The following is a 19,472-nucleotide window of genomic DNA, read 5'->3' as shown; positions in this document are numbered from 1 at the left end:
AACTTCTCTGAATTCATGGTGCTTAAACCAAGCAACAAGTACAAGAGAGCATTGAAGCTGGCTGGCTCCTGCCCCAGTCAGCAGCACAACAACCATTTGGGTTTTGTTTTTTCCATGAACTTTTGCATACACACACACACACACACACACACACACACACTTTTTTTTTTTTTTTTTTTTTTTTTTTTTGCCACAGAAGGAACTGAGTTGTGATCACAAAATCTTTTTGCCAAACTCCTTCCTGTCTTCCGACAAAGGGAGAAGAGCCTCGCCGAGTTCAACAAACCTGCCAGGGGATGCTTTGCTCATAGAAGGCTGGTGTCCAGGAAGACCCAGAAGGGAAAGTTAATGGTTAGGGGATTGTATTTTTCCTGGCCAGGGTAGTCGCTCACCTGTGCAGGTGGAGAAACATGTGGGACCCAGTGAAGCAAGAATCGGAAACTCCCTGTGCACCCTTAGCTCAGGGGGTGGGGATCTGTGAAATCCGTAGGTCCCCTCAGCAGTTCACATCTTGCTCAGACTGGCATTTGGTTTTCTCTTTTCTGGATCCTACAGGGAGGGCTGATAAGCAGTACGATGCATCGTGTAAGAGTCAAGGGGAAGGGAAGACAAGCTGGTCCTCCAGCCCTTGTCTGGCTGAGGATTGTTGCCCAAAGACATTTCACAGTGGCCCCTCCCTTCCAGGGCTGTCCGATCCTCTGAGGTGCTTACCTGGGACTGGGGAAAAGCCTCTGAAATTGTCAAGAGTCACTACAAAGAGTTGGTCATGATGCCCAGAGACAGACAGAATGGACTAGAAACTAGAAGCTCCTTCCACGCCGGGTACCTGCACAGCCAGGGCAAAGATCTTGATGACATAGCAGAGGACTAAATACGGGTTAGAAAATGAGCCGGATGTTTAAGAGCACCTCAGGCCCTCTTCCTTCATTTGCTTGACAGGGACTTGGACTTGGCTTTTCTATTCCCCCTTCCTCAGAGCATCTTTTGGGGAGCGAGATACTTTTCACCTGAAACTGCCTCTAAGCTGAAAAGTACAGTCACGACCAAATCAATTCCTCATCCATTAACAGGTCGCCTCTGTTCTTGAGACACAGGCATAACCTGGTTAGACCTGTTTTGTTTGAACACTAACGTCTGAGTTGGCCAAATGCAAATGAGCCAATGTTTGTAATCCTTTATTTTATTTTTTTAAAGGGCCGGGCAGCCAATCAGAGGAGGGGGAAGTGACTTAGGGAATTCCCGGTTGGTGGCTTATTGCTTAACATCCTACAAAATGATTTTAAATTATTGTCATATGCATTTATCTTCACTCTGATGAGAGCTCAGACGTGATAAGGCCGTGGCTCCCCATCTCGGTAGGAGCTGGTGTGATAGCTTCCTGCCTTCTTCTTCATCACCAGAGCCATAGGACTTCCCACCCAGAATCTTTAGGTAAATGAGGTAAGTCCTCGCTTTTAAACTTCTTTTGAACCTGAGATTCAAACACCTGCTCGGTGGAAAGACAAGCTGTCTTGAAGCAGACAGGTGAAAATAAACCAGAGGCAGCTGGCAGGAAGTAGAGCTTGTGTTCCCCTGGCTCCCCCACTGGGTCTTGTTAGAGTTTATCTGGGTGAGAGCAGCTGGGTTACTCCTGTGTGAGTGTTATCTGTGAATTCCCTACATTGTCTGGACTGCCAATCAGTGAGAGTCTAAAAGCCCCCGGTTTCTCTCTGCCCATGTGGTATGTATGCCAGAGCTATATCCCTGGGTTAGATTTCTCTGGGACAAAAAAAAGCAAACGGAGACAGGTGACTCTGATGTCGCTCAGTGACGAGCTGGCTGGCTAAGGGATGGTAGTGCTCAGGGTGAGCTTATGGTCTCACAGTCTAGAGGTGTCTTGACTGATATTTCTTCTGACTCAGGAGCTATAGGGAAAAGCCAATTCATCTTTAGTGTATTCCAGTTTGAGGAAATAGGTGTAGATAGGTAAAAGAATCTATATTCACAAAGGCGGCAGGAGTCAGGTGGTCAAGGTTAGGCAGGTGGTACCCTTAAAAATGATCCTAGGCAAAAAGAAAACTCAACTTAGGTAGATGATTTTTACCGTATCACAAGAGGACAGACCAACCCTTTGTTTTTCCACAATGGAATACTATGACCAGACAGGCAGACATGACTCACCAGCAACAAATGTCCTGGATGCAGGGACTCTTTTGATTTTGTTTGTACACTATGAACAAGTGTTGGTCTCAGTGTGGATAGAGCCGAGATCAGTGGGGGGATGAATCTTGTTGGTTCATGAGAGCAACGAAGTGGCAAGACCACGTTAATTTTCTTGTCTTCCTTGGGACTCTGAAATCTGCTTTGCGCGATGATACATGTTCTGGATGAAGCATAAAATTCTCAGAGTCCTCAGGTGTCTCCATTGTTTTTCCACATTGATCTCAGGGAGAATGGGGGAGTTCAGAGTCTGAGATTTCTGATGGAAACGCCAGTTGGTTCTGTGGACACTGGTGTGAGGATTTATCAAGGCAATATCTTTCAATGGATAAGGAGAAGTTAGGGATCCGGAATGGCTGGGCGCTACTTTCCTTGAGGTCCAGGGAAGAGTCAATTTCTACAGAAGAGATAAAGTTTCTTATTTCTCTTTACAGAAGAGATAAAGAGAATTTCACAGTTGAGAATGCTATTAGAATATGGAGCCATGTGGGACTAGTTTCTGCTGCATCACTGGAGAGTGGCATTTAAGAACTGTGGTGGGAGAGACTGGAGTTATTTGGAAGTTTATAACCACATTTAAACACTACCAACTATTACGAGTACCACCTCCCATGTTTCTATTTCACTGGGCAGAGACGTTGAGAGAGCAATCTTGAGGAAGCTGTGTTAGAAGTTCTGTGACCACTCATGAGACCCTTATCCAGGACCTCTTCCCATAGTTGTGGGTATGGACGTGTGCTTGACCTAGGCCTCGTTTATGCAAAAGGTCCCAGAGTCAATAACATTTTTTGTTGTTGTTGTGTGTGCTAAAAATTATATTACCTATATCCACACAAGTTTTCTGATGTTTTCCTTATTATATTATTATAATACTGTGATTTCTTATGTAAATACCTTGGGTCTTTCTAAACTTCTGATAAGCCCCACTCATACCTATGACTCCATGTTTGTGGGTACCCTCAGGGTCTCCCATTCATTGGCTGGTGTTACCTCAGTCCTCTTTCAATACCTTTGAAGGCCTGAGAAAAAAACAGAACTGAGACTTCAGCTCTGTTCTTGCTGGTATTCGCTTAGCTAGTTGGTATTATTAGCAGGTCAGAGGTAAGTGCTTTGGGGCCGTGTTCTGCTCTAAGGAAGTGGGATTTTGCTTTCCGGACCCTTACTAGGTTTTATTTCCTTCTGATATCCTCCGCTCTTTGGGGATTTGAGAACCAGGCTGTGTTCATTGTGCTTCCTTGCGTTTTTAACATGTAAGAATGTGGTTTCATATTGTATTGTCACACACAGTTTTGGAGGCTTACACGAGAGCTTGCTCAGTCTCCTCTCCCTTTGGACAGAGGCATCCCTAGGCCTTTAAAAACAGATATCGCCTCTGAAGACTTCTGGGAGGTGAAGTGGGGTGGGTACTCTAACACCAAAACAGAGCTCAACAGCACACGGGTCTCTGGAGTGAAGGAGCCTGATTTCAATGCCACCATTTTGCTGGTGTTTTAAGCTATTTCTCCTGATCAGCTGGCGCTCCTCTTCACGGAACTGAAGCTATAGACTTTTCTGTTGTGGGTGGGGCCCCGGTTGGAAGCATTGGCTTGGTGTCTCAAGACCATACACTCTGCCCCTGCTTCTGTTACTATTTAATTGAGCACAGAACTTTCATCTTGGGTAAGACAAATCTGTAGTAGGGTCACCCTCAGAGCAGTGAGGCAGGAGGCTGCCACACTGGCCAACTTTCCTTAAATTGATTCCCTACAGCTGATGGGAGAGGGTAGATAATTCATTTTATTGACATTTTTATACTTTTATAAAATGGTTTTAAGCGGTACAATTTATTCTAAGGAACAGGCATTTTGCTCTTATTAAAATTTGTGATTTTTTAAAAAAATGTTGGTCAGAATTTTAGAGGGCCAGGTACTAAGTTATGCAGGAAATTGTCAACGTCATGGAGAGAATGGTTGTTCATGATAGCTTATCTTAGGATGGGATATATTTTCTAGCCAAATGGCATCATGGTGAAGAAGCCAAGATGGTCGGCACTACACAATTCTATCAGTCTTTTATAGTCAGTTGATGAAAACTTCATTACCTTTCAGACAGGAACAAGGATTATTTCTTAGGGACCTTCCCTGAGGCTGTCTCTGTCTTTGGAGTGATCAGAGTATACAGAACAGGGAAGGTGGTTGGTGGGACAGTGCTCACCAAGGCAGTGAGGAGACCTGGCAAGGCTGTGTGGCCCAGACCAATACATTGCACATCTCTGGGTTTGAGTTTCCTCTTTTGTACATCCTGATTATTTTAAAGATATGTTTGAACTTACAGATTCTGTCAGCTATGGTGACCAAGGATGGGGGCACCACTACGTTGAGGGTTGGAAGGATTAGCGTCTATGAGAACAGAGAGAGGGGTAACAGATGCCCAGAGATAGGAAGATTACTAGGGGCTCCTAAAGGTCTCCTTTAGGGTCTTCAGAACTTTGACTGAGACTGGTGAGGTATGAAGCTGGCACCTGGCACCTTCAGAAGGGGTCTCAGCAGCTAATGACACACGCTATGGCATCCTAACCCATGGGCCAGAGCTAGTTCGATAGCAGAATTGGGCGGCTTATGATCAATAGAGAGCAGGTGATTCGTGACTAGCGTTTGAAGAGACACCTCGGCTACCACGGGATCAGCCCGAGGTGAGCCTTCCACACATTGGCATCCACTCCGCCTGAGCTACATTAGTTTGTCCATGGGCAGCTGAGCAGATGAGAAAGATATGGACCCTGTCCTAGAGGAAGACTCGATGGTAATCATGGGGGCGACAGGGCTGGTCGAGCCAACTTGAAGTGCATGCTGTTCCCAGATGGCTCAGCTCTGGATCTGTAGCAGACAGAGCTTATAACCGGGTCAAGCAGAGTGCCCCACTTAAAGAGGCTCCTAGGGTATTAATTGACTCGGTTTTAAAAAGAGACGTCCTGTTAAATGCTCCTTTGAAAATGATTTCACTAGCACCTAACCACAGTCTGTCTTTGGCTTGCCTTCTGGGGCTAAGCTCCTTATCACCTGGTCACTGGCCTCAGTTGTATTCCCTCTCCTGATCTCTCATTTACTTCCTAGAATTGTAGTCGTTGGTGAGGAGTTTTGGACTATTTGCTTACATTATGATGTGTCGAGGTGCAACCAAAACATGATTTCTGATGTTACAAGGTTAAAATAAAAAGGAGCGAAGAGCCAAACAGATAATTGTGTTCCTGTAAAAAGGGACCAAACATCCTACTAACCCCACTATTTTACTGTGAAAACTTATCTCAGATAACCTTGTCTAGCTGCACGGTTTCTTTGATGATGTAACTATGGGGAAGCTGAAGCGGCTTATCTGCTGTTTCTTGCTCTCCTTGTATCACAGACTCATGATAAGCAGACTCCGAGGCTAGGACCTTAAGCTGGGTATGGATCTGAGAAACTTTAGTTAATATTAACTCTTTCCCCACCTGATACCACCGTAACCCTGATGAGCCTGTCAGAATAAGAGAGGGGTTTCCTTGTGTCTGACAACAGAGTGCTGATCGTGGCCACTGTGCAGTTCGCCCCGGGATCTCTCTTAGGAGCTTTAACAAGCTCTCGCTCGGTAGGGCTGCTGTTACAGTCTGGAGGAAGAGATGAGTGAATTTTGAAGGGGCAGAGCTAATGTCACGTCTGTCCTCCAGGTGACTGCTGTCCAGACTTGTTTTGGCTTTGCGTGGGCTGTAGATTTAGCCTGAAATTCAGTGTATGCCTAACATTTTTTTAAAAAAAGATTTATTTATTTATTTAAATGAGTACACTGTAGCTGTCTTCAGACACACCAGAAGAGGGCATCAGATCCCATTACAGATGGTTGTGAGCCACCATGTGGTTGCTGGAAATTGAACTCAGGACCTCTGGAAGAGCAGTCAGTGCTCTTAATTTAACCACAGAGCCATCTCTTTGGCTCTAACTTCGTTCCCTTTAAAAAATTAAAGAGCAGCTAGTTGCAATTCAGACATCGTCCCTCTACTGGCCAGAGGCTTGTGGGACTTTGTGAATAAAGATTGCTTGTGTCTGAAGGGGTGGGCACCCTTGAGTTCTCATAGCTGGGGCCAAGGGTTTGCTGGGGTGTGATAAGATGAACCCGGGGTGTAAAGTCAGAATACCTGGCTTTAAATTGGACACTGTCCCTGGATGCTTGAGTGCCTCTGGGTGAATTCTGTAAATGTTAGCATCTAAGACTCTTCATCTGGAAAATGGGATAATAACATCTACTGTGCAGGGCTAGTAAGGAGTAAATTAAGCAAAGAACATGAAAGCACCCAGACAATGCTCATGAATAATTTGTAGTAATGATTTGTAGGCTGGGGCCTACATAAAAGTATTCAATCTGGGTGTTGGAGCAGAAGGAGTGTTAAGTTCCAGTTTTGTTTTCGGTTTACCTTTTCCTGTAATGATTCTAAACTCTGACCTTGGGGAAGAAAAACCGGATATTTAATTTTTACTGGAGATAGTGGGTATCAGGAAACAAACAGGATGGTCCCCATTAATAGGAGACCTCCAAATTAAGCCTTACGTTGAGCTGGCTTCAAGCCACAGCACACAAGGGATGGGTTTTGGCATTTCTATCCTGTGCCCGGATACCTCACATGTAGGAGGCCCTAGAAGAAGTGTCTTTCTTCTGGTTGTCCACCAGATAATTGTGCTGTGTGAAATGGCTCTCGTTCCTACAGTTCTTGAGAATTTCCCTAGGTACCTACTGAGCACTGCGGCAACAAACATTAACCTCGGGCATCTGGAGGCTTTGGCAAGTGTGTGGGTGGGTGGGTAGCTACTTATTTTGCTGCGATCTTGTGGCTCTGCCTCTCAGTGAATTGTTGAGATGTTGGAGACAAGTGTTAAATCCTTTCTAAAGACCAAGTTGAACAAATAATCCTTGCTTATTAGTAAAACATGCGGAGTTCTAACCTCGTTTCCAAAGGAAGAAATTCAGGGGAACCTGGGAAAAATGATATTATTTTCAATAACTTTAAATTATAATTTAACACATCCTCTTAATATGAATATAGGCAAATCTCCTCATTACTATTAGCTGGTACAGTGATTATTTTCAAGACAAATCATTAATATTTTTATATCATATCGTACTTGTTACAGAAATATCAATGTATCAACATCTTCCTTCACAGAGGTAATTAGATGTGGGACAGATGTTCTAATTCAGTGTGTTAATGAAGCACACATTGTAATATCACACACTTAGCATAATTAAGAGTGAGGCTCACAAGCTTTGCTAGAGCGCACAAGGATCCACGGAGAACTAATGGGGATGAGGACCTAGGGCACAGCATTCTCTGGCATAGGAAATGACCACTGAGTAGATCAACTGTCCGTATTCTTCACCACAACAGCAGAAGGTGTTCTTTCTGCTTGTAGACGATGGCCTTGGCGTTGTGGATATATTTGGGTGCAGGGCATAGAGAGGAGAGTAATGATAACACTAATATTAATAAATACTGTTTGCCAAGTGTCTGCTGTAGGATAGGGTTTCAAGTGTGTTCAATTTTATATGTGTTTAATCCTCTAAACAATCTGAGAAGGCAAGATCATGGGGCATCCAGAAAAGAGCATTCCACCCTCAGTGATGACAGAGACTTGATGTGGTAAAGGCAAATGTTAGGGCTGTTGTCTTGGAGGCAGCCAGCATCAGATGTGACTTATATGGTTATGTAGGTATGGCGCCTGTTACATAGAGTCTGGTTTTAGGAAGACTATTTCATTTAATATCCTGTTGCTATGCTTTTGACCTGCATATTCATATATTCATATTTCTCTCTCCTCTCCTCTCCTCTCCTCTCCTCTCCTCTCCTCTCCTCTCCTCTCCTCTCCTCTCCTCTCTCCTTTCCTTCTGCCTCTCTCCACTATGTAGCTAGGGCTGGCCTGGTACTCACTGTATAGACCAGGCTGCCTCAAATGCCTTACCCTCTTGTGTCTGTGTCTCAAGTGTTAGCATTAGAGCATGCGCTATCATACCTAGCTTAACGTACTTAATAAGGCTTCACCAAGGAGCTCTTCTTTTCCTTTTGCACTGAGACCTGCATTCTGTAGCTCATGGTGCCTTTCATCAGGGTGAGGTTTTTGAAATCGTGATAATTCCTGGGGCCTGGTAGTCTGGGAAGTTGCTTTGGAGGACCGTGTCCATGCTCATCTTCCTCATCAAAGGAGCAAGCCTGAGGCTTGGGTCAGAAGAGGGGAAGATGGAGTTGCAGAGTTGGTGAATTCCTTTTGAGTTTACACTGAACGTTTCCTTTGAAACAAGCAGGGGAGGGGCCGAGTCATTGTTAGTGTTGTGAAACTGAATTCCCGGGGAAAGCCTTTGTGGGGTTGAGGTGCTCACCTTCATGGTGGGCTTTCATTTTCTCGTTTCCAGACAGCTTCTTCCACACATAGACCGCTGAGTTAAGAGAAGCAGAGCTATGGAAAGCTTTGCTGGGTCTCTCTTGGTGGAAATTAGGCTCCCAGAGGACACACCCAGTTTCTTTAGGTTCTGAGGTATTCCCAGCACTTGCAGGTCTTCTCTCATACTTCTGGTGCCCTCCGAAGGAACTCTAAATTCTCCTTAATTTTCTTCAGCGTTTCCTGCTACTATTAGGGCTCATTTGTTAAGGCCAATAAGTCTGAGGTGGCTTTCAGCAGCCACTTCAACCCCTGAATCTACCTGGGGCTTTCAACAAGAAGCAGGAGTAAAGGGTTTGCTTTGGTTTGGTGTTGGGGATCGAATTAAGGGGCTCTTACAAGCACAGCATGTGCATCTCACTAGAGGACGTCTTCAGCGGCTCCACTACTCAAGTTGAAGGTTTCCTGATTCTTTCTGGGGGACCATGAGTCAGAATGTGGTAGGAATTAGACTCCCATGTGCTCAAGGACACCTCTCCTTCTTGAGCACAGGATGACCAGCAAGTCTCCTCATCACATTTACGGGGGAAAAATCAATAAGCCATCTTGACATGCTTTTAAATGAAAAGTATGAGGTCCTAGGAGACTGATGCCTCCTTTTTAGTGACAGAACGATCCATTTCCAAAGCTATACAGATCTCCGAGGCTTCCCCCACCCCTTTCCTAATTCACTTACAGGACGCCCTTTCTATTTACTAAATCAGCAGTAAGATTTTGAATTTCACTGTGCCTTTTTTATTTATAAAATGGAGATTTTTTTTTAGTACGTTATGTTTGACATTCTCATGAGGATTCCAGGAGATTATTAATGTACGGTTTGGCTCCATTCAGTCTACACAAATATGAACTGCCTTCTCTATCTTAGTTGTTGTTGTTGTTTTGTAATTATACAGTTTGTGAGACTTCAGATCAGTGGCTGCTAGCTTGACATTTTGGTATTTTCCTGGGAGGAAACTTGACTCTTGAATTGGTCAGATCCATTGTCCTAGTCCATCCCAGTCCCTCCCTGCCTCCAGTCCCCACCCCTTCCCTCCCTCCACCCTTCCCGCATTCCTGCGCAGTTGGTCTTATTTATTTTCAGTCAACGAAGGGTGCTGTTAAACCCTTTCTTCTTCTGCTGCCTGATTTGATGTGAGGAACTCCACTCCCTGCCCTGCTCATGACAAGAATGCTTGGGAGTGCTCAGCCAGCCATGTCCCACCTGTGCTGGATCACCCTGTCCTTAACACTCAGAAGAGAAGGCACAAATCCTGCCTGGTCCACAGCCCCTCCCCACTGCTCTCTGACCCTTTAAACCCCTGATGGTAATGGGCCTGTGGTCCAGAGAAGGCTGGGGAGGAGGTGTTTTTGTGGGGAGCCACGTATATTGCCTATGACTATGCATGAAATGAAATATGAAGACACTTCTGACCGTGTGTTGAAGGTTGGGTGATGATGCCACTGGCTAATTGATGTCGTTCATCATCTCTGTTGAATGACATGTTTAGTACTTGGTGGCCCTTTAAGGCTTAAATCATCATGGATTTTTGACAGACTAATGAGAAATGAGAATATTGTGTTGTTTGGCTTACAGAAGAAATCACACTGTAATCTTCTCAGGTTCATTTCCACCTGGGACTTGGGATCTCAGAGTCTGATGCAGAACACGAGGGGAGCTTTTACAGCCTGGCTTTGGTATAAGTATGGCCAGCCTCATTTCTGAGATGGGAGTGCCATAGTCTAGGGACTAGGCTAGATGTTGGGCACCTGCGAGAGAGGCCGGACTGAGACTGGGGATGTGTGTGCTAAGTCTCCACTCTAGCTACCTGGTAACCCATAGACCTAAGCACCCTGCATTTCAGAAGTCAATCATTTGAAGAGTGTGGTTTGAGGTTGAATCACCCTCCAGGAGTCCCTTCTTCACCCTTGTTCATCTCATTCCTGATCTGATCCTGGCTAGCTGGAGGCTGGCCATATCACTCTGCAGACCTTGGACACCCCTCAGTGCCCTTGCAAACCAGCCAATGGAAAAGTACAAAGTCTTCTAGCTCCTGGGCCTTGCCCGCTCCCAGTGGCCTATTTGATACCTCCTTTTCTTCGGGAGAGTGGGAGGATAGCATCATAACCGAAAGGACAGGGTTTTCTCTGGTTTTATAGGAAAAACAAATTGGCATGAAGGCTGAGTCAAACCAGCTCAGGCTGTTTGGGCAGATGCCTTTCTTTGCTTTTTCTTTTTTTTCTTTTTTTTTTTTTCTGTTTATTTTCCAACAAATCAATGCTTAACTGCATTGTTATCGGAGTAGAGCAACAGGTGCAAAAAAAAATCCTGCTGCCAACTCAAATGAAGAGGTAGGGCTTATCCCCTCTGGGAGGTATTCGGAAGATAACAGAAGCCCCTGCCAGCAACTGAATTAACAGCTCTGTGTACGGTGGGTTTTATGTTAACAACCTACTCCTAACCCTCTGACACATAAACACACCATTGTCTGGGGAAGAGACTTGCAGCCATGCTGACAACCTGCTGCTTTATTCTGCCCCAAGTGGAGATTGGTTTTGGCTGAGGCTTCTTTGTGAAACTCAGAGGTGTTATCCTGTCTGCCAACTCCATGTCTAAGTGAGGGTTTTCTCAGAGGGCAAGGGTATGGGGTTGCTGGAGAGGTGAGGACTCAACTTGCTTTTTAAATTTGTTGAAATTCTTTCCATGACTACTTCTCCCCAAATAACAGAGAGAGTTCCCTGGCTGTCTCTGCTCTTGCTCCCATTCTATTATCAAGGTGATGAAGGAGCTCAGGGGCCTTTGGAAAGATCTGTTATTGTTTTGAAAGTGTGTCTTGGCTGATAATCTATCCGTGTAGGGCTACATCTGGGTCTTGTTCATATTCTCACCCCCCCCACCCCCAAGCAGGATGCAATACATCTAGTATATATGTTAATTGGAAGATACCAGTAAATATTTGTAATAGTTGAACAAGTATTTCTCAGAGATAAGTTTCCTTCCCCTGAATACTGATTCATCAATGTTGAAGGGTGTAAGGCTTAGCACCTAGGTGGTTAAATAATCTTTTAAAAGTGGAGGTGAGACTGAGTCAGGTCAGGGATCACAGCAGCCAGTCATAAGAGCCTTTTGAATTAATGCAACAACAAAACAAACATAAGTGCTATCTAGAAATGCCGGGTTCTGTGATGAGAGCGGCTGTTCAGTCTTCAGAGATGCACACTTATAAGTAACTATACACCTAGGAATGTGGCAGTTTGGGGGTCCTGAGCATCAGACTCTGTGTCACGCTGGCAAACAGTATAGCAATGGGCTCTCTACAGACAGACAGACTGAACCTTGAATCCTCTGGATGGAATCTTTTGTCTCTGACCTTCCATGAGCTGTTTTCATGTTTATGGACATTTCCTTCAAGACTGATGTCTCGAAAGTCACCTGGTGGTGAGAGATTGAAGTGAGAGCAGGTAAGTTTACAGAGCAGACATTTTCAGCTGGGAGAGTGCTCAAGGACTCTAACAGAGGCAGATCATGGTTTGGAGGTCTGGGCAGGATCCCATGCAGTTTGAAGCTCGGTTCTTCCTTGGGTGGTGAGCACGCTCCACAAGAGAGTCAGTCAGTCCCCTTTTCTCAAGCCAATTTGAAAGGTGGTGGTTGTAGGAGTCATCTGTGATGTTTAAGCCTCCACATCTCTTACAGTCCATCCTAGGCTGCGGGAAGAACGAGGCCTGTGTCTGTGATTATATTTTCTTTACCTTATAGTCACTGGCCTTTTAAAATCCTAAGGGGGCCTTAGCAAGGAGACAGATTTTTGAGGTTCAGAGGTGCTAAGGAAAATGTCAAGTTCTTAAAATTACACACCTAGGATGTGACTTGGTTCCTGCTTCAGGTGCCACTGGCAAGAGACAGTAGAGCCTTTCTTGCTCCCAGTGGGAGGCATCAAGGCAGCACCAATGCCAGGTAAGGGAACAAAGTTGAAACCTTGCAAAACCTAGGGTTGCTAACCCATGTCTGCCATGAGGTTTCTTTAGAATTCTAATGTCACATGAGCACAGAGCTTTACTTTATGTTTTATACTAACTATATTGGTATCCATGGTAACTATCATGATGTCCATAGATCTTTAGGTATCAGCAGCTGATCCTTAGAAAAACCTGAGGCCCATAGAGCAGAAGTGTTGAAGCAGAAACATATGCACGTTTTTTGGTAGAGGGAGAGAACACTTACTTCTCTTGAGGCCTCAAAGGGCTCTGTGACCTTTGGCTATTCAATCTTGTCCCGGCTTGTCATATCTGAATGAAATTGACAGAGGTACTCTGTGGGTTATTTCAGACAATCTCGTGTTTTGATCAGTTTTGGTGCCTGCCACTGTCAGTATGTACCATCTTGTCTGGGTCTGGCACCAAGGCTGATAGAGGTCAGCACGATGTGACTATTTCCCAAAGGCTTACTGTCAATAAGGTGTATCTGCCAAAGAGCCATCCTCTCTCTCCCCATATTGTATGAAAATGCTCAGTGTTTTAGGAATAATGTTCCAGGATGCTGCCTCTGGGAAACAAGAAATGTCTGCCTCAAAGTACATTAGAAAGGTATGAAGTTAGCTATGATGTAACTCCAAGAGGATCAGATACATTCTGCAAGCTTGATTCCCATTTTAATTAATTTGTAAAAACACAAATTGTGACCTGTGTACCATTCAGCTACATTTTCCATAAACATAAATTTTCTTTTCTCCTGCTTGGGAGTAGTCCTTTGAAAAGAACAGTCAAATTGAAACAGGAAGTCAGCAGGAAGCTCTCGAAGCATCTTCAAGACAAAGGCTGTGTATTCAACCTGCTGGCAGCTTTGATTAAGGGTGGAGAATTGTCTGGTGGCTGCAGCTGTCACAGAACAAGTCATTATTTAAAAGGCTTAATTGCTTTCTTGACTGGAGAAGTCAAGGTGTCCTGTGGCAGCCAGTTCTGAGGCAGTGTGAGGAGTGTGGTTAGGTTTTTGAAGAGGGGAGCTGTGAAGGAGGAACATTGTGGCTTTCACTCTCAATTCCCTCAGACCAAGGGTAGGGGATGCAACCGCTAACCCTGATGATAAATCTGGTCCATGGTGCAGGGCCTTCTCAGTATGCCTCCCACTTTGTGATAGAAGTGAGCAATAGACCCTTGACCTGGCATCTAATTCAGGTAAAGCCCCCATAATTTTGGGCCAACTTATTTCTCAAATATTAAGCTGGAAATAACTTTGTAGATTTATCTAGGGGGCAGTAACATCATATATACAGGTATGTATGCATGTATATATGTATCTACTTATTGTGCATTTTATATGTGCTATTGTATAAGCTTAATAAAGATACAAGGCAGTTCAGTGACACAAGAAATGCTGAGGCCACATTTGAAACAGAACTGTGGGTGCAAATGACTTGAGGGAGGCTCTAGGCTCTCCTGAGAATTGTTGTTAGACTGAGTTTGAATTTTCATCTAGTTCCAATCTTGCTGAGCCCCATGACCTTGAACAGGTTGCCTAACTCCACTGAGCCTCCTGTTAGATGGCGTAATGCCTCCCGGAGTTGTGGTAACCATCCATATCCACTCAGATAATGGCTCAATACTTTAGCACTCCAAGTTTTAGTTACTATAATATAACAAAAATGATTTAAAAAAAAAACGGCATTTGGTCCTTATTGGGCATCCTACCACTGAGCAAAAGAAAGACCTGCTTCTAGCTGAGCAAGCCCATGTTGGACTTGTTTGCCAATTTCTGGAAGATTCTCTGCATGTCTAGAAAAGAGGCCAGTAGAACAGTCTTTGCCCTTGATAGGAGTCCTGAGGCTGAGCAGAACTTCCTGTGAGATACAGGGCTTCATTACCCTGTCAGAATCCCAAAGGTGTCTCCTTCCTTTGTTTTTCTGTGTCTATACTCCAGATTTCAGATCCTGATCTTTGCAGCCACTGAGTATTCTGTATTACGGCGTTGTACAGGGCAGAGAAGCTTGTGCCCATGTTTTGTTAGGGCCATGGTGCTCTCCCCATCTCTGCTTGTTCCAGCACAATAGCCAAGGGCTGTGGGCATGCAAAACCCGTGGTCACATAGAGCTTGGGAATGTGCGCCCTTGCACAGGGCTTGGCAGCCTCAGGCTCTGTGGTTGGTGAGAGGTGAGGGAACTGGTGGGATGGTTTTTCATCCCTCAGGCAAGAACTGTGCCCATAGGCAAATAACATGACTTCTGTGAATAGTCGTCCAGCTGCAGACTGCTCAGCTGTGGTATATAAATAGACCGCATCCACTCAGCAGCACCAGGTGGGATAGATCAGGAACCTGGAGAGCAGGCTTAAGGCTCGGCTGCTCTAGCAGCTGGGCCTGGAGAAGTGTGCAGATGACAGAGGTCTGAGGTTTTGTTTGAAATGAATTTGGTGCTCAGTTTTCTTCTTGGAAGTTCAAAAATGATGAGAATCATGAATATTATTAATATTATAATTATAAAAACCACCTAATGTATACAAAGTATTTTTTATGTATCTGAAACTTTTCTGAGCATGTGCTAGCTGTCTCTTCTCCTTTTTTTTTTAACTCAAGAATCCTAAAAGAATATCCTCATATCATAAATGAGGAAATTGAAGTCTGGAGAAGTTAAATAACTTGTATGAATTTGCCATGTTAATAGTCTAGCAAAGCTAGGACTTAAAGTATGGTCACCTGTCTCCATACCAATGGCTCCTAGACCCTTGCACCCTTTTGTTTCTGAAGAGTTTGGTTCTACCCCAAGAATGTCCCTAAAGCCAGCCAATTTCCAGCTTAAGAAGAGAGTCATCCTAAGAGCTAATTAATATTAGACAGTGGTCACATGTACGATGCTTGAGTCCTTTCCAAACATTCTTGTTTACTTTTGTAACCTCCACCTTTTGTCAGCTGTAAAGAAGACACTACTTCCCCACAATGAACATGGCTATCAGACTCTCAACCTTCATGGCATATGTCATGATCCTTGGCATTTAAGGACTGTCTTGGAGATACAGTAAGTTGACCTGAGCAGGAATCGTCAGATGCTTTTGAACATGTCCTTCAAGCTCAGAGCCATAGAGACTCCATCTCTGTGGCTAGACCTTGCCTTCTCCCATGTGAAAATGCCCCGCTACCAGCAGCAAAAATGTAAGACTCTCAAATTTTAGTCAGGTCAAGTGTTCCATTCCTGCTGTATGTGTTTTTCCCAAGTGGTCCAGTCTGTGTGTGGTGGCTGGGATGGCTGTCCTCTGAAGAGAAGGGAGCTTTCGATGGAGGCCTAGAGGAAGTGTGGTCCCAGGGCATCATGTAAGCCCAGAAGCTCCCATGGTTCGCATCTTAGAGTCTTATGTTGTTTGCCCCATCCATTGCCTTCATGGACTTTAATTTGAAACACAGCTCCCAACCAGGGGTGACTTTGCTCCAGGGGACACATAAAAGAAAGAGAGAGCTTATAGCATGGTGAAATCTGGTGTGTAGGAACCATGGTACTGCTGCATACCCTACCTGTGTGTGACGATTTCCACAACAAGGAGTGTCCCAGCTGTACCTGCATACTTGTTTCTTACAATAGGATTCACAGTAGGCCCAGGAATGGCTCCTTGACAGATAACTTGGTAGAGAAAATGTGGTTCACATATGCAATAGGCTAGTGTTAAGCCATGAAGTGAATGGAATCTTGTTATTCGTGGCAATGGGGAGGGAACTGGAGGGCATTACGGTGAGGGATAAACCTGTCATAGAAAGGCAGACATTGCATGCTTGCTTCTACTCCTTGGTGGTAGGTGAAATAATGATCTCATAGAAGAAGGGAGAATGGTGGAGTTAGAGGCTAGGAAAGTAGCAAGGAAGGGGGTAGAGAAGAAAAGGTTAGCAGGTCACAAAATGCAATTAGAGGAAGAATTAGCTCCAGTGTCCCGCAGAACAATAGTGTAACCACAGTCTACAATCATTCATTATATATTTCAAAGCAACTGGGGCAGAAACATTCCAAACTCAAGCAAATGACTAGTGTTGGAAGGGAGGAAATGCTAATTATATATTTTATACGTGTATGAATTGCCAGACTGCACCCTCCAAAATACTCACATATCCTAGGTCTTAATTAGAAATTTCAAGAACGAATCATTCAGCCGCAAATTTTGGTTGTGGGTGCGCAGAGAAACTGCTGTCAGCCTCTTTCTGGCACGAGGAGAATCTGGTCCTTTGCGCCCCTGCCCTGCCACTGACAGCACTACCAGTATCCATCCCTCAAGCTGAGGATGGAGAGAAGTGAGTCCTGCTTTCAGGTCACCTTGTGCACACGGCACAGGAAGCCTCTCTCAGCCTCTGATGTATAGATCGAGTCCCAGCACAGGTGAGACATGTTATAGCAACACCTCGGAATTTTCTATGTAAAGACAAGAAAGATAGGGCTGCTTTTAAGTTGGGTTGTGTGCATGCCATGCACTGGATTTGGACACTCCTAAAGCCACTGTAGTATTTATTCTTCAGGACAGCTCTTTTTTAAGCTTAGTGACTCAGGGTACCCTGCCTCCCACCCTCATCATTGCCTGGGTTCAGAATGAGGAGTAGATCTAAAGTCACAAAGCCAGATGGAGTCTGGAACCTAACTGGGGTTCTGCAGACCCTAGACTCGATTTCACACATTTAATATTACTCTCTCTCTCTCTCTCTCTCTCTCTCTCTAAAAGAAAGCTATGATGAAGGCAAAGAAGGGAGCTGAAAACAAGTCCTAAATAATCTTTTCTCCTTTTAATTAAAAGGGTAGCTTTTTATACTCCACACACCATGGAAAGTCTATATTAGTACACGGGGGTGTGGGTGCGTTGGTCATAATTGGGCTTTTTTATAGTTCTCCAGGCACATTTATTATCTATTATCTCATCTGATCTCCTCAACCGTCCCGAGAGGCTGTTGGAGAACAAATGTCTACATTTTTTTTATTTGAGAAGCTGGACCTGGAAGGGAGTAGATGTGGCCAAAAGCACTTGGCTAGGCTAGTCCACCCAAAGTGACTCCTGTGGCTTACGGGGTTCCTCGTGGCTGCTGTGGGGGTCTAGGACTGTCTCTACTCACAAGCCTGGGGGAGCTCTGCTGAACTCTGACTCACTAAGGGCTAAGCCACATAAACTTTTTTATGAGTGGTAACCATTTAAAGGGCCTTGTAAAAAAGGCCCCTCACTATGCTGCCTGCTTTCCCCTGGAAACGGGGGCGTTCGAAGGGAGGAGGGTTTGGGGAGGTGCAGAGGGGGAGATAAGCAACTGGGACCCCCTCATCCCAAAGGCTTCTCTGTGAGTTGGGGATAGTTATGGAAGTTTCCAGGCGAGTGTGTAGAGAAATGATGTGTGCCTCTAAGGAAAGGAGCCTGATTAGAAGCTGAGAAGTGTGACCCAAGACACCAAATTCTTTTAAAAAAAATGTTTTTATGCTGCTGCTTATTAAACTTTTTGTAGATTTGTCTTTCATGTGTTGATGCGTGAGAGTGTTCTACCTACATGTATGTATATGCACATTGTGTGTGCCGGGTACCTGAGGAGGAGTGAAAAGCACACCAGGTCCCCTGGAACTGGAGTTAGAGGTATTGTGATCCACTGTGTGGGCACTGGTAACTAAATCTGGATCGTCCACAAGAGCAACAGGGGTTCTCGCCTGCTGAGCCACCTCTTCAGCCCCAGTTCTTGTTGCGAACTTGTGAACGTCTAAGATCTGGACATAAACAGTGTCAGGTGATTGTTCTTAGGCTTTGAGTTTGGAGATATGCACATTGTATGGCTGGGGCAAGTGAGGCTCAGGGCGTTTTGGGCCAAATAGATACAGAGGTCAGCATCATGTACAGTGAGCAGAGGAACTAGAGTTTCTCCTCAACTCAGAAGAGTGGGTCCAGCCCCTATACCACCTGCCTTCTCTTAGGAAGTAGAGGACAAATCCCTGAATTGGGAACAGGGGAGGTGCTTACTGGATCCAGTAGGTTTTGTGCCCACCACAGCCACTTTGAATCAGCCTTGCAGGGGAGCCCTGGGAATCAATGCTAGGAGGACTATCTCTGCCAGCCTCTGAGGCTGCAGGACTGTTCTCTTCAGCAGGGCTGGGCTCTGAGCTGCAACCCTTTCGGGGTTAAAAAGTAACCTTTCCACTGCTTGTGGGTGAGCTAATGCTGCCAAGGAAGAAACCCAGCCTTGAGCAAACAAACGCCAGGGCTGGGCTCTGTCCCTCCCCAGCTGCCTTCTGAGTCTCACAGACTTTCTCCTGCCTTAAAGCCCCTGAAGGATGAATTAGCAGAGGGGTATTGTTCTAAAAAGCCAGAGGAGAAAATGTGGTCCCCCCCCCCCCGCCCTGTGTGAAAGGAAGGTTTGATCTGATTAGTTTTCCTTCTCTCAAGGTGAGAATGAGACAGGCTTCTGAAAGGGGGTTTGAGAGTCAGTTTTACCTTTTAAGATTGAGAAATGTAGTCTCAGGGTTGGTTTGAGTCCAGGTTATACACAGAGGTAGCCATTTTTCTCACAGTGGTTTCTTTTAACTGTGTCTGACCTTGTGCCAAGTGCCACAAATGTAGACCGGCGTTTGATCTCTAACCAGTGTCCAGGCTAGATGTGACCATCTGCATTTTTACATATAGGAACTGAGGAGGGCTAAGAGATGTTGAGTAACCCGTGTATGAGTTCACACTCAGGCTAGCAAGTGGGAGAGCCACGAGGAATCCCAGCTCTCCTGGCTTCAAAGCTCTCCTGTAGGTGCCAGGACAGAGACTCCAGCTCTCCTGTGCACCCTCCCAAGCTTCTCTATCTCAATTGTCTTGGTTGTTTTTACTCTGGCTTGCTTTCTTCACTTTCCACTCATGCCTGGCACAAGCTAATGTGTTCACCAAGCA

At 45.1% G+C, this 19,472-nt stretch overlaps 1 protein-coding gene across 8 annotated transcripts in view; it reads left to right on the top strand.

Moving 5' to 3' along the window:
* The first annotated feature begins 1,219 nt into the window (after window positions 1-1,219).
* The window catches only part of Ehf (ets homologous factor), a 39,845-nt gene continuing 21,592 nt past the window's right edge, over window positions 1,220-19,472 (top strand). The window contains exon 1 of one of the 8 annotated variants that reach the window (XM_006498703.1): window positions 1,220-1,440. Coding sequence is in view for 1 of the 8 variants with exons in the window: in XM_006498695.3 (XP_006498758.1) it covers window positions 4,951-4,980 (30 nt within the window). In the remaining 7 variants the exon portion in view is untranslated. Of the gene's footprint in view, window positions 1,441-1,579; window positions 1,721-3,283; window positions 3,301-3,841; window positions 3,859-4,934; window positions 4,981-11,027; window positions 11,045-16,940; window positions 16,958-19,472 lie in introns of those variants that run through there. The other 7 variants (NM_007914.3, XM_006498699.1, XM_006498697.3 and 4 more) reach the window with 7 other exon arrangements.

Source organism: Mus musculus, chromosome 2 (assembly GCF_000001635.26).
Source record: "Mus musculus strain C57BL/6J chromosome 2, GRCm38.p6 C57BL/6J".
In the NCBI taxonomy this organism is placed as follows: Eukaryota; Metazoa; Chordata; class Mammalia; order Rodentia; family Muridae; genus Mus; species Mus musculus.
Note: the sequence above shows the minus strand (reverse complement) of the source record. Positions and strands in the feature narration are given on the sequence as shown.